Genomic DNA, 15,593 nt, shown 5'->3' with positions numbered 1-15,593 from the left:
TTTTTATTTTTATTTTTAAAGTGTTTTCTATAAAGGGTCATAGAGAAGATAAGGAGCTACAGTGCCTTTAAAAGCATTCGCCCCTATGGACTTTTTCCACATTTTATTGTTACACAACATTGAATCAAAGTGGATTTCATTTGGATTATCATTGGCATTGATCAACTAAAAAAGACTGTTTAATGCTGAAGTGAAAACAAATTTTCTGCAAAGTCTTCTAAATCAATAACAAATATAAAACACAATACCATTGATTGCATAAGTATTCACCTTCCTTAATATGACACACCTAAATCATCACTGATGCAGGCAATTGGCTTTCGAAGTCACATGATTAGTTCAAAGGAGATCACCTGCCTGGGATTTCAATAGACTGTCGTATAAATGCACTTGATTTGATTGGTGGGTTGATATGATGGATAAACCTATACAAAGAGGACAAAAGAACACTACAAGTAACTCAGTGAAAAGGTGATTGAAAAGCTGAAGTGAGGGGATGGAGACAAGAAAATATTCAAGCCACTGAATATCCCTTGGAGTCCAGTTAAATCAATATCATTAAGAAATGGAAAGAGGATGGCACAGCTGTAAATATGCATAGAGCAGGCCATCCACAAAAACTAAATGATGGCAAAACAAGAAGATCAGTGAAAGAAGCCAGCAACAGACTTGTGATAACTCTGAAGGAGGTTTAAGCTAGAGTGGCTGAGGTTGGAGAGACAAGTCTTGCTCAGGTGCTTCAAAAAAAAAACAAAAAAACACAAACATGACATCTCAGCTAGAGTTTATCAAAAGACACATGGAAGGCATGGAATTCATCTTGAAGAAGTTTCTGTGGTCTGATGAGACCAAAATTTGGCCATCAAACTAAGCACCATGTTTGTACACCGCACATTATCAAAATCATACCATTCCCACTGTAAACCTTGGTGGTGGCAGCTCTGAGTATGTTTCTGTGCAGGAGGCCCTGACAGGCCTGTGAAGAGAGAGCGTAAAATGAATGCAACAAAATATATGGAAATCCTGGACAAAAACTTGATGCAGGGTGCAAGAAACCTGCACTTTGGGGAAATACTTGTCTTCCAACAAAACAATGGACATCAAGCATGAAGCCAAATCTACACAGGAATGGCTTTAAACCAAAAATGTTAATGTCCTGGAGTGGCCAAGTCAGAGTCCAGATCTCAATCCAGAAAAAGGCTGCTTACCCATAACCACATGCACTGGCGGAACCAGAGTAATTTTGCAGCTAAGAATGAAGAAAAACTGGCATTGTCTAGATATGCAAAGCTGATAGAGACCTGTCCACACAGACTCAAGGCTGTCATGGCGGCCCATGGTGCATCTACTAAAAACTGACTTGGGTCTACTTATACAATGAATTATTTTGTATTTTTATATTTGTAATTCATTTAATCCATTTTGCAGAGATCTTTCTGTTGATTAGTGTTAAAAAGACCAAATGAAATCAACTGCAATTTAATGTTATACTGTAAAACAATAACATCTGATAACATCCATGGGGTGAATAGAATATAGCTACGATACAAGAGTGATATTATTATTTAAAGGCACTAATCTAAATACTTCAGTGGGCTGGCGCCCTGCCCGGGGTTTGTTCCTGCCTTGCGCCCTGTGCTGGCTGGGATTGGCTCCAGCTGACCCCCATGACCCTGTGTTAGGATATAACGGGTTGGTGAATGACTGACTGACTGACTGACTTACTAATCTAAATATGAAGTTTGTCTGCTATAAATCATTCAATTGCATACATTCAGTATTTTTAGGATTCTCTTTTGCCTATATATAAGATGTAACAGCAATGCGAATAACAGTATTGTCATGTGTTCTGAGTACAGAGAAATTCTTACTGGCACATTCAGTTAAAACATAATAATATGTCACCACTCTCCATCAAAATGCTATTGAGTAGAAAACACAAATCACCTTACCTGATGTTCAGTTTTGCTCCCAGTTTTGTGGACAAATCCCTGAGAAAAACTCCAGTATAGTTAGTGGGACTCTCGATTACAGGTTGAGGTGACAATCAGGAAATAAGGAATCCAGAGGGTCAATGACATCCAACTGATGTTCTAATAGTAACACTGAAAGCCTGAACATATAAACTCCACTCACAGTGGCCTACAAGTCCTTAAAGAGACTCGCTTACACGGTGATCATAGTGAAGTTCTTTCATTCTTGGAGAGGTCTTCTCTAATGCTACTGAAGAGACATCTGTCACAATCTATTATATTATAATACATAGGAAAGCATCATCTACGGAACAATACAGTTTATCCAATATATTTATTCATTTATTTGCTTCCTAAGGCGGCTTATTTCAGTCCAGGGCCACAAGGAGCTGGAGTCTATCCTAGTAGCTTCAGGTACTCGCCAGTAACTCAAGAATGCTGGGTGAATTTAGAATTGCCTGTCAATAACCTAACCTTCCAATCTTCAAACCAGAATACTGAAAATACATCCATGAAAACAGAGGGACAACATGGAAACGACTCCTAGACCCTGAATTAGCTGACAGTCAAACCCAGGACTGTGAAGCTGTAAGCATTTTAAAACCTCTGTATAAATTATTTTATATAGTGAAGCAATTCAATTGTTCTTAAAACTCCTAATACTGTGCTGCCTATATATGGTGCAGCTCAGTTTGGAATATATAAAGACAGAATCTGAAAAAGTAAAACTAATGTTGTGTCTGTAAATGCCATACATACACTTGGGCTGTGGCACCTGCAAACCAAGGCCTGCACCTCATCTCTGAGACAGCGGGTGCATTCAGTAAAAATCAGCTTGTAGTGTTGAACTGGCAAACTGTCTCCTTCTGTGCACAAGAAGGTCTTTGCTCTGCCACACACCCAACCAAGTCTGCACGTCAAATGCACACGCAAACAGCAGGTGAGATCCGGACTGACATCATGGGTATACCAGAACTTACACAAGCAATGTTGTGCTTAGCAAAGTGGTGCAAACATTTCAAAAACCACAAAGAGTTATTATGGTGCCCTGAATACAGACATTATATTTTGTTTCTTGAAAATGTATTCTGGGCCCCCTAGCCACAAGAGCTTCCCAAGTGAAGATTCCCACTTGTACATGAGATAAAGTTCTCTGCATAATGCCACATTCTTCAGATACTTACTCCTTGATTCAGCAGCAAAAATCTCCCAGAAACTCAATGTAGCTGTCTTGTTCCTGGCAGTGGTCTCCCTGAGGTTGGCAACAGCCCGGCTGTATTTTTTGCTTCCTGGTAACAGCCTGTGTCTTTGGGGTGACACCCCTTCAATGTTCTAGCAGTTTTTCAGTCCTACTAAGCCATTCCAAAGAGAATGCAAATGCAAAAGTGCAGCAAAAGACAAACCTTTCAGGCTCTTTTCCAAACACATAAAAACTATGAAAGAGAAGAGGGGAAAAAAACATAAAAGGTGAACATATTCAGGAAATACAAAACATTCTTAAAATGTTCTCATTTTATATGGCGATCAAAAGTGGGCTGTTGTGTACTAGAAAGTTCCCAAGCACAAAGAGTTCCAAAAATACTGAAGAATGCCGACTAGAGGTTGGGAAATCAAGCACCATATCAAGCATAGGGCTACATGCATCCCTGATGGAAAATACTACTTCTTGAACACTCACCTACAAGCTTGCTTTAATTATTATAAAACTAGGGGGCTCCACCCCCTGCTCACTTCACTCGCCCACCCCCGGGTTTGGTTTACTGGATATACAATTTAAAGAGATTGTTATTTTCATGGGAATTGTTACATTTGCATTATTTTCACTTTTACTTTAAAACTTTTGTAAAAACAATACTTGTCCTTTATTTCTGGCCCCGGGCGTGGTTAAATCACTTTCTCGCAGGACGTATAACGCTGCTCACGTTGTGAAGCGGGGGCAGCTGAACACACGCTAAGGAAAAGCAGTTGGATCGTCTGCTGGCTTGCTGCTGCTGGCAAGCTGCATATTCTGCTTGTTGCGCTGCGCGCCGATCATTTAAAAGCCTGTACAGCAGCTGTCCTTATTCCACTTCACGTACAGTGCATCCGGAAAGTATTCACAGCGCCTAACTTTTTCCACATTTTGTTATGTTACAGCCTTATTCCAAAATGGATTAAATTCATTTTTTTCCTCAGAATTCAACACACAACACCCCATAATGACAACGTGAAAACAGTTTTCTTGAGGTTTTTGAAAATTTATTAAAAATAAAAAAACTGCAAAATCACATGTACATAAGTATTCACAGCCTTTGCTCAATACTTTGTCAATGCACCTTTGGCAGCAATTACAGCCTCAAGTCTTGGCCAGTTTCGCCCATTCCTCTTTGCAGCACCTCTCAAGCTCCATCAGGTTGGATGGGAAGCATCGGTGCACAGCCATTTTAAGATCTCTTCAGAGATGTTCAATCAGATTCAAGTCTGGGCTCTGGCTGGGCCACTCAAGGACATTCACAGAGTTGTCCTGAAGCCACTCCATTGATATCTTGGCTGTGTGCTTAGGGTCGTTGTCCTGCTGAAAGATGAACCGTCGCCCCAGTCTGAGGTCAAGAGTGCTCTGGAGCAGGTTTTCATCCAGGATGTCTCTGTACATTGCTCCAGTCATCTTTCCCTTTATCCTGACTAGTCTCCCAGTTCCTGTCGCTGAAAAACATACCCACAGCATGATGCTGCCACCACCATGCTTCACTGTAGAGATGGTATTGGCCTGGTGATGAGCGGTGCCTGGTTTCCTCCAAACGTGACACATTCATAGCAAAGAGTTCAATCTTTGTCTCATCAGACCAGAGAATTTTGTTTCTCATGGTCTGAGAGTCCTTCAGGTGCCTTTTGGCAAACTCCAGGCGGGCTGCCATGTGCCTTTAACTAAGGTTTGGCTTTCGTCTGGCCACTCTACCATACAGGCCTGATTGGTAGATTGCTGCAGAGATGGTTGTCCTTCTGGAAGGTTCTCCTCTCTTCACAGAGGACCTCTGGAGCTCTGACAGAGTGACCATCAGGTTCTTGGTCACCTCCCTGACTAAGGCCCTTCTCCCCCGATCGCTCAGTTTAGATGGCCGGCCAGCTCTAGGAAGAGTCCTGGTGGTTTCGAACTTCTTCCACTTACAGATGATGGAGGCCACTGTGCTCATTGGTACCTTCAAAGCAGCAGAAATTTTTCTGTAACCTTCCTCAGATTTGTGCCTCAAGACAATCCTGTCTCAGAGGTCTACAGACAATTCCTTTGACTTCATGCTTGGTTTGTGCTCTGACATGAACTGTCAACTGTGGGACCTTATATAGATATATGTGTGTCTTTCCAAATCATGTCCAATCAACTGAATTTACCACAGGTGCACTCCAATTAAGCTGCAGAAACATCTCAAGGATGATCAGAGGAAACAGAATGTACCTGAGCTCAATTTTGAGCTTCATGGCAAAGGCTGTGAATACTTATGTACATGTGCTTTCTCAGTTTTTTATTTTTAATAAATTTGCAAAACCTCAAGTAAACTTTTTTCACATTGTCATTATGGGGTGTTTTGTGTAGAATTCTGAGGAAAAAAATGAATTTAATACATTTTGGAATAAGGCTTTAACATAACAAAATGTGGAAAAAGTGAAGCTGTGAATACTTTCCAGATGCACTGTATCTGCCGCCTACTTTGTGAACAGGGCGAGGGCTGAATGCACGCTAAGGAGATGCGCTCAGATCATCTGCTGGCTTGCTGCAGCTCCTGCTGGTGAGCTGCATGCTCTGCTTGTTGCTTGTTGTTGTTTTAAGAGCTGGGAGCACATTAAGCATGTCTGCCAAAAGCATTCCAACAACTGCTAGGTTAGATGTCCGTGAACTTGTTTTAAATGTTGTCTCACTGCCTTGTCTCGCATGATGTTAAAGTGTCTCTCGCCGGACGTCAAATTGTCTTCTGAGAAGATCACTTCTCATCTCCTTAATCTCCCTCCCAAGATTTTTTTTTATAATACTGAGATGTAAGTCTTTACCAGGACGTACTAAACTTGGAGTTTCCTCTGTGAAAGATTCCACATGCAGTTCCAGTCACATCCAAGGGCACAATACATTTAACAATGTTTTTAGGGCTTAGATGAATGTCACTTGATACTGTACAAAGAGGGGCACAGAATTCGGTGTCTTGTGTCATCTACTGTTTTTTTTAAGAGGCAGAAACTAACATAATTTTTTAATTTTTGCCTGAAAATTATTATTTTAATTATTCTTATGCAAACTGTAGCCTTCTGCCATTGAAAGAGGTAAGCTATATGAATGATGGTGTCTAAAAGTGTTTTCCTTTTTGGGTTTTGTCCCTTTAGTGTTTCCACGTGCCGTACTCTGCTCTCACCATGTTCCTCAGCACAGACCAGAAGGAGCGGGATTCTGCGACAGCCTACAGTAAGTTTCACTATGGCTGATGTTTCAGTAAGCTCACGGCCTACTGGGCACAGAACTGACATTCTTTTTATGCATAACCTTTTAGTATATAAGATCTTGCACACTGCTAGTCTTCAGCTAATCTAAATAATCTATAATAATATATCTAAAATCTCTATAATATGTTCATTATTAAAACAGACATGGCTAAATGATTCAATACTAATTTCTCCTGAAAAATGCATCCACTGGGTGGAAATTCTGTAAAATGAAGCACGGTACTGAGGATTCTGATTTTTTGAACTTCCTTTATGATATGTTTATGAGTGCATTGTTGTCAACACGTCAGTTTGTTTTCTATGTTTTAGGGCTGCAAAGAATTCAAGGCTGTGGCAATGGCCAAGGCAGAATAGGATGCCTTCCTTCAAATAAAGCCCATTTATAAGAACTGTAGAACATTTTGATAAAAACAGATCATTCACCCTAACACATTCATCCATTCTACTCATCTACATTGCCCGAAATAGCATCAAGTCAAGATCTGGAGGTCCCTGAAGTCCTACTGTCTACCTCTCTACTTCATGACTTATTCCAAGTGTCTATGATTCTCTGTGTAAAGAAAGACTTCCTAAAGTTTGCGTGAAATTTATCCTTAACAAGTTTCCAACTGTGTCCCTGTGTTCTTGATGAACTCAGTAACGGTCTAGAGCCACTATACTAATTCCCTTCACAATTTTAAACACTTGAATCATTTTACCTCTTAATCTTCTTGGTTCCACTCCTTTGATCTTTCCTCATAGCTCATACCTCTCAGTCCAAGGATCGGCCAAGTCGCCCTTCTCTGAACTCTTCTCCAGCACTGTTATGCCTTTTTTGTAGCCCATAGACCAGAACTGCCCACAGTACTCGACTAACCTGGGATGTGAGAAGGAAACTGGAGTAGGACAAGAAAGCAGACACAGAGAGAGAGCTTGAAAACTAAACCCAAATAGTAACCGGGCTGGGATATGAGCCCCGGCCCTGTGAACAGCCAGATTTAAGCATCGTGACACCATACTGCCCATAAACTTGTTATTGACTGTCTTTAACATGAGTTACAATGCCTTCTCCCTTGACCTTTGCATTAATAAGACTGTGATTTAATACCGTTGGGAGATTTTGTTCTAGTTTAGAGGTTGTGTAAACGTGCGCTGACATGGTATGCAGTCTGCTAATAAGCTTTAGTGTTTGTCCAAGTAGTGGAAAAAAAAAATGAAGTCATTAATTTTAGTAACTTACACAAGAAATGGAAAATGGAAAACAAGATAAGAAACCCATTTCATTCACTTATAGGAAATTTCAGAATTGCAGTTATTCTTGTTCTTAAATTATTACAAGTACGGGGAAAAAAATAGACCAGGAAATAAGGAGAACAAAGCAAAATTCAAAACAGAGTGATGGTCGCCGACACAAGTCTATAGATTCCTGTTAAAACCTAAAACACTATCCGAAATGTATTGTCAAAAGGACTTACAAAAAGTCTTAAATGGAAAAAGATTTACTACCTAAACTGCTACAATTCATTAGAATATTCACAGTTTCGGACAATCAAGAAGTCCACAAAGCCAAGTTTTATACCATTGGGGTGATGAAGTCATTTTCGGTCATCGTGGGAAAGCAACTCGGATCACTGCAAAAAGGCTCTCTGAAACAAAAAACGGTGGTGTGGTGATAACAAAAAATAGCTTTAAAAAATAGTAAAGCTAATAAATAAAATTAAAAGTACAAATACGTTAAGCAATGCATTCTCAAAATAAAAATACAAATATGTTCATTAATGCATTCCTCACTTCAGAGAAAATTATAAATCATGACAGAGCCCTCCCACTAACATGCAGACTCTGCCTGCATCTATCAAGGTTTTCTGGAGCCGATTAAATAATTCAGGGATTCGAACATCTGAATGAGGCACCCACTCTCCAGGCCAGACCTGTGCAAGTGAACCAAATACAAAATTACAACCATGATGATGCAGTTCAAAAAGTTTTTGCAAGGTCCTGTAGTATAGTATGCTGCAAGAGGCTCACTTGCCTTTATTAATTAAAACTAAATGGGCTCATGCCATACAAAGAAAAAACTGTAAATACATGCTAAGAAATTCAATAAGAAGGCTGACTGCATTCTGTTCTTCGCTCAGCTCCATCCTTTTACCTTTCTGTATGTGCACATGATGCAGGTTCCTCCTGTATGCTCTTACTGTCCTAAAGCAGGTAACTTATTGATGACTCACTGGACCTTGGCTGGTGTCATGTATAATGTTGAAATGAATCTTGTATTAATTTTTTCATGCTGCCACCTTAAGGGGGATAACGTAGGTCATTAAAATAAGAGGTAAGTGAGACGATTTCATTTGTTATTAAAACAGACAACCTTTATTTTTTCAGTGCACGCATGAGTTATGTTAAATGTCATCAACCCAGGTCTAATTATTAACAACACCTAATAAGTGCCACGTTAAACACAATTTATTTCATAGGCAAAGTAACTACTATCAAGATGATTAAAAATGAGCATGATTCACTACTTTCTGTAAAGCATGCAGCACCTTTGACTTTTTTCTGTCCGCAAATTCACAAATTTAATTGAATGGTGTTTTTTTTTTTTTTAATTTTAGCCCTACACAGTTTAAATGTCCACAACAGTTTAATGAGACGTTAAGCAGAATGACACATTTCATTGGCTAACTAAAAAGATTACAATATGCAGGCTTTCGAGGCATCTTGCCTGAAGAAAGGCCCAAGTTGCCTCGAAAGTTTGCATGTTGTAATCTTTTTAGTTAGCCAAAAAAAGGTGATTTTGCTCGACTTCTCTTTATATCCATAATGGCTAACACGGTACAACACCCTACTACTACACACAACAGTTTAATAAATTCTCACATAACTTGGTTGAGTGTGTACAGCAGTCACTCCAGGATTGCCGAGTTCATGATTAAACTACTGATTCAGTATTATGGTGGAAAACTCTTAATGGCCTTGACCCTGGTGCTTTTGGATGTGATAACAGAATGCATGGCTTATTTTAGCAACAGCTGGGATGTGTTGGTAAAGACTTCTCATGACCACAAAATAAAAAGGATTGGCAAGAATTCATCTGGATTAAAGTCTAACGCTAAAATGGGTGAAAATTTCACCACTCGAATTTCCACCCATCCTTTGATTTTATTAATCAATATAGTACAGTACACTGTTTGGGGGGGTGCAAAGGTGCTGATTGACACAGAACATCAGCAACAAAATAATCTAGAATACTTGTAACACTTCCTATACTTTGGCAATACTTTGTAATTAAATATAATTATGAAAAATCTTAGCATTAAATCTAGTGCATGATGGAAATTAATCACTAGTACATCTGAGGCATGATTGTAACATATATTAAATAAGGAAGTAGTCTTTGTTATCTAACTTAACTCTGTGATTTTGAACTATGAAGAATACATTTTTGATATTGTTTGGGATTTTTGTTTTCACTTTTGACATTGTTTAGCAGCATTATTTTTATTACTCCATCATGTTGCCATTCTCCGGATTGTTTTTCAGTGTTTGCGCCACCATTTAGGCTTGTGCCACGTTGAAGCTGTGGTGTTGATAGTTGTGGCACTCATTTGTCATCATGTGCTTGTAAGGAGATGCAACATGTGATTGCTGCATGTTCAGCACATGATGTTATCATCAAAATGCTATTTAAGTGAGCAGTTTACGGATAATTCTAAACAAAACGTGTGTGTGACAAGAGTATTTACTGAGATTTAGGCTCCTGGATTCTTGCTAGATTAAAAGAAAATGGTTTAATTTGTGTGTTGGTCTTTTGATCATCTGGTCCTTTAGAATTACTATGCCCCAGAGTGTGCCCTACTAAGACAAAATATCACTTACTTTTCAGTCTCTGAGATCGCTTCACTCCTTACAGGATGTGTTAACAGAAGGCACGGTTTATTTTGCCAACAGCTTGGGTGGGTTGGTAAAGATTTGTAATGACCACAAACTATGAAAGGATTGGCAAGATTTCATCTGGACTGAAGTCTAAGTGTAAAATAGGTGAAAACATCAACAGTGAAATCTCCACCGAGCCACTAATTTTATTAATCAATATAGTACAGTACACTGTTACAATGTCTGATTATTCCTTGAAAAGTCATTTAAAGTTACTATAAAAACATGTTACACTTGGACTGGTTTACACCCCTGTCCCTATATGTTGTTCATGGCTTTATATGAATTGTTCGTAGTAATTAGCTGGAGCTGCAAGGCTCCTTTGGTATTGGGTTTAACTTGGCTAGGAGCTTTAAATATGGTGAAGAATGGATGGATAAATTCATAAATTAAAGAAACAAGTGGGCACACTGGTAAAAATAACAGCCCAGCTCTTTCATCAGCTCACTTCACTTGCCAACCCTCCCACCTGTACTATGCGCCAACCACTTTGCGTGTCTGCCGCTCGCGTTGAACGTTCCCCAAGGAGACGTGGTTGCTCCTCCGAAACCCCCTCTTAAACGGTGGTACAATGGGAAACACACACAGTTTTTTTTTTTACCTCCTCTTTGATTGATCAGCTGCTGCTGCCGTGATCTGCATTTCACACAGCACACTTTTGTTACATCACCTATGTCCTTATATTCTGTCTCTTTTTCGCTTTTACCTTTTCATCAATATCGCATTGAATTTTGATTCCATGTTTAAAATTATATTGTGACAATGCAGTGTATAACTGTCCATGAGTGAGTATCATTTCTTTCTCTCTACAAGAAATGTGTCTGACATAACCACACAGGACTTTTCCAAATCCCTTTGCATGGTCTCTTGTCTCATGGGCCTTCCGGCCCCGAGCGTGTTTACATCGCTTGGCATGAAGACTTGTCTCGCGGGACGTGAAAGTGTCTCTCTGAGACAATCATGTCTTGTCTCCTTCCAAGATTTTTTTTTTTTATAATAGAGAGAAATGATCCTCTGATGTACAGTACATTTAATCCTTCACTCTCAATTATACTTCTATTATAGGCATGTTGGTTAGGAGGGCTGCTGGTCTAATGGTCCTGCCAATGAACTGTTTATTATGACTTTACATGGATTTGTTTCCTTACACTGCTTTCAGCTTCCAGATATACACTGCTTTTTTAAAGCACAATATGACAGGAAAAACTTGTAGCTTGGTCACAACATTCCAGAGAATGTGTTTCTTTGGCAATGGTCTCATCTCACATCCCAAACATGTGCATGTTAAGCTGCGTATATGAGTGCGCCGCCCTACAACTGACTGTCGCCCAGTCCATAGTTGGCATAAGAGACTGGTTCACTGAAACCCTGCACTGAGATAGACAGGCTTGTAAACTTAATTTTGATTCTCTGTGTTATTAAGGCAGGCAATCAACAAGCATCTCTAGGAAAGCAAGAGCTGGACAGCATAGTCCGCGTCAGGCACACCAGAGTGGCACTGTTATCAGCTCGCTAGCCACTAAGCATGTATTGCTCTCTTGTGTATTTTTTCTTTTTTTCAAATTTTCCATTGATTCCTAAATAAAGTCTTATTTTAATGTCATTTTAACATAGATCTGGTCCTATTTTGGGGGGTTATGGAGATATGATTTGTAATGTATGCTAGCTGGTTTATATCTGCTTTAAAAGTTTTATATAGGGGAGTGCAGCTCTGCTTGCTTCATAAGCATAAAATAAATCTTCAAACTTTAACATTACATTTCCTTTAAAAAACAATTCACAATGGCAACTGCTACTGAAAAGAAAAAAAATGCATGATAAATTTATTCACAAAGCTATTCAATTATCAACTGTACACATTAATGGAAGCACAGCACACTGTACATCCTGATAACTACAACATGAGGGACATTATTTACAAGTGGAAGAGGACACAAGGGCACACTGTGAAAATATGAATAGTCGCTTTGGGCAGAAAGTGTGTGAATTATGGTTGAAGAACTAAAAAGAGGGACTGCTGCTGACCCTCAAAAATTAACCTTGTTTGAAAAGCTGTAAAATACTTATTCAATACATTGTCATATTTTACGGATATATATTTTTTTTTTTCAGGAATGACCATGGAAGTTCTTGGCACTTTAATTGGAGCTGCCATCCAGGGACAGATAGTAGCCAGCGCCCATGCATCCAGGCACTGTCCACTTTACAACACATCTATTGATGCCTCTGCCAATGCTACTGAAGACTCGGAGAGCTCAAATAGCACCCCTAGTTCAACAATGACCCACGATTTCCTCCGACAAGCAGTAGGTGCTACATGGCTAAACTTTATTTATTAGAGTGACAATAAAACATAATCTAGGAGTTAACTGTCTTTGTTGACATTTGTAATTGTCATGTTTCTGTGGGGTTTATGTCTGGCCTTTGGTCTCAAGGACAGTCAGAGACTTGTCCTACAGCAACTCCAGCATAGTCTTGGCTGTATATTTTGGGTCCTTCTCATGCTAAAAGGTGAACCATCACCCTGGTCTGAGGTTGCATGCATTCTGGAGCAGGTGTTATTCAAAGACTTCTCTGTATTGGGCTGCATTCATCCTTCCCTCAATTCTGACTTATACCTCTGTAGGGGGGCATGAAGTAACAAAAAGAGGGGCGCGAAGATGTGAAAAAAAGAAAACAACAATCAAAAATATGAAAAAAAACATCTGTTGAAACCAAAACAAATTAACTTAAACTACATTCTGATACTAGAACAATAAATATAGGGTTAGATAAATGTCGATAAAAGTTAAGTAAGTATAATAAAATATGCATCTACATTTCAAAAAAATGTTAGGCGGGCACGATTAAAACTGTTATGAAAACTCGGGTCGCAAATACTTAAAGGTTGAGAAACACTGTTTTACCTAAGAGTGGCATCTGTCAAACTACTCTACCATAAACACCTGATTGATGGAGTGCTGCTGAGATGGTCATCTTTCCATCAGGTTCTCCTATCTCAGCAGAAGACTCTGTGAGATTGGCCACTGGGTTCTTGGTCATCTTCCTGACCAATGTCCTTCTTACTCATTTACTTAGTTTGGCCAGATGTTCAACATTTGGAAAAGTCCCGGTAGTTCCAAAACTCTTCCATTTCACAATTATCAATGCTACTGTGCTCCTGGAAGAACTCAAAGCTTTAGAAGTGGTAGTATATACCCTTGCCCTGATTTCTGCCTAACCACAATTTGATGGCGGAGGCCTACAAAGAGTTCTTGTGACTTCTTGTATGTTTTGGCCCTGACATGCAATGTGAATTGTGGTGCCTTTGGTACACAGGTGCATGGCTTTCTAAATTGTGTCCAATTGATTTCATTTGCTAGAGGTGGAGTCCAATGAAGTTCTAGACTCATCTCAAAGATAATTAAAGCAAACAGGATGTGCCTGATCACACTTTGGACTGCCACAGCTAAGGGTCTAAATACTTACATCAATGACAAATTTCAGATTTTGATTTTTAATAAATTTGCCAACCGTCCTGAAAGCATGCCTTTGCATTGTCATCAAGAGTTATTGAGTGTAAATTGATGAGCAACATGATAAACATATCAAGTTAAAATTTATACATTAATAATTAATTCCACATAATAAAGTGTGCAGAACATGAAGGTATCTAAATATTTTCAAAATCCACTGTATATTAAAGAAAAAAACATAATATCTACAATTTTCTAAACTTCAATTTTCCAGATTGAAACTGTTTAGCATATACTAAAGATTGAAAACACACAATATGTAATTTTCTTCAAATGTACAATAATAATAATACATGCTTTTTTTTGCACATAATCTAAAAATACAAAAACAAACTGGTCACAGACATATTACTCTGAAATATCCCATTTCCTCTGGGTGGGTTCCTGCCTTACTCCTGGAGCTACAGTCCCAGTGAGACCCTCACTAAGATTAGCTACATGAGGAGGGAAGGCAGGATGCTGCTTTTCTATTTTTTATTATTATTCAAGCACTAAAGTCGAGCTGTCATTCCAGACTGTTTACTTTGGAGGAACAAGCTCATAACATTTGTCTGTCAGATTTTTTACTTCCAAAGAAAGACCTTCTTGTTGCAGTGGAAACACTGACCGTGACATTCTTTACTTTTAACTTCTATGTAAACAGCTTGTCCGGGCGCCACTTATATTCGATATTCAGGTTATTGTGTCTCTGGCACGCTTTTGTATGTGCATTTTGAAACATTAATAGTGTGAAGATATAAGTACAAGCAATGATGTACTTATTTCTTTTTTTGTAAATAAATAACGAAATATTCTGCATAACCAAATAATTGTATGCAGAACTGGATGCTTTTATTCAATAATTTATCATTGTAACTGCAATTTCAAAGAGCCCCATTGTGACAAAATTATTGTAATATCCATTCTCAGAGCAGCACATTAAGGCCCCACGCGGGTTCTTAAGATAATACAAAGAAGCCTCAAATAAAAACATTTATTTCTATAGCACATTTCCATACTAGATATGTAGCTCAAATTGCGTAACAAGAAATTAAGAAAAATAATCAAATAAAACAAAATCATGTCATGTCATTTTCTAATCCACTTAATCCAGACCAGGGTTGCAGGTGAGCTGGAGCCTACCTCAGATGGCATAGGCCACAAGGCAGGGGACAAACACTGGACAGGGCGCCAGTCCTTTGCATGTCAAACACACGCCAGGGTAAAATTAGCAACACCAACCCATCAAACCTGCATGTCTTTGGATAGAAGCCCACGCAGATACGGGGAGAGCATGGAAACTACATGCGGGGAGGACCAGGTGGCAAATCCTGGTCTCCTTATTGCAAGGCATTAGCACTACCACTGCACCACCCAATAAAACAAAATACCAAAATGATTGAAAAGAAAAGAAACATACATAATACTGATAAAGAAGTAAGTAGTAGAAAACAGAAACAGAAAATGATGCGTTATCTAATTGTGGCACTCACAGACAGCATCATGGCTTGTAACTATACTGTGGAGTTGGCAGCTTCATATCTGAAATCACAGTAATAAAATGTTTAACTTGTCCTAACAAACCAAACAAGAAATAATATCATTATGAGACAAATATTTTAGAATGCACTTTGCAGTCTAGAACACCATCATAAGTGCACCAAACATCCTATAGAAACAGGTAAGTGGGAGAAATGGATTGTGTGTGATAAATAATGCAGGGATAAGTTAAGATTTAAGTGGCTTT

The 15,593-nt window shown here is 38.9% G+C and overlaps 1 protein-coding gene across 1 annotated transcript in view; it reads left to right on the top strand.

Moving 5' to 3' along the window:
* Window positions 1-15,593, top strand: part of mfsd2b (major facilitator superfamily domain containing 2B) — a 105,355-nt gene that overhangs the window by 47,984 nt on the left and 41,778 nt on the right. The window contains exons 5-6 of the mRNA XM_039748367.1: window positions 6,321-6,399; window positions 12,465-12,658. Of these exons, the coding sequence (XP_039604301.1) occupies window positions 6,321-6,399; window positions 12,465-12,658 (273 nt within the window). The remainder of the gene's footprint in view (window positions 1-6,320; window positions 6,400-12,464; window positions 12,659-15,593) is intronic.

The sequence above is a fragment of the Polypterus senegalus genome, chromosome 3 (genome assembly GCF_016835505.1).
Source record: "Polypterus senegalus isolate Bchr_013 chromosome 3, ASM1683550v1, whole genome shotgun sequence".
NCBI lineage: Eukaryota > Metazoa > Chordata > Cladistia > Polypteriformes > Polypteridae > Polypterus > Polypterus senegalus.
This window is presented reverse-complemented; position numbering and strand designations above follow the sequence as displayed.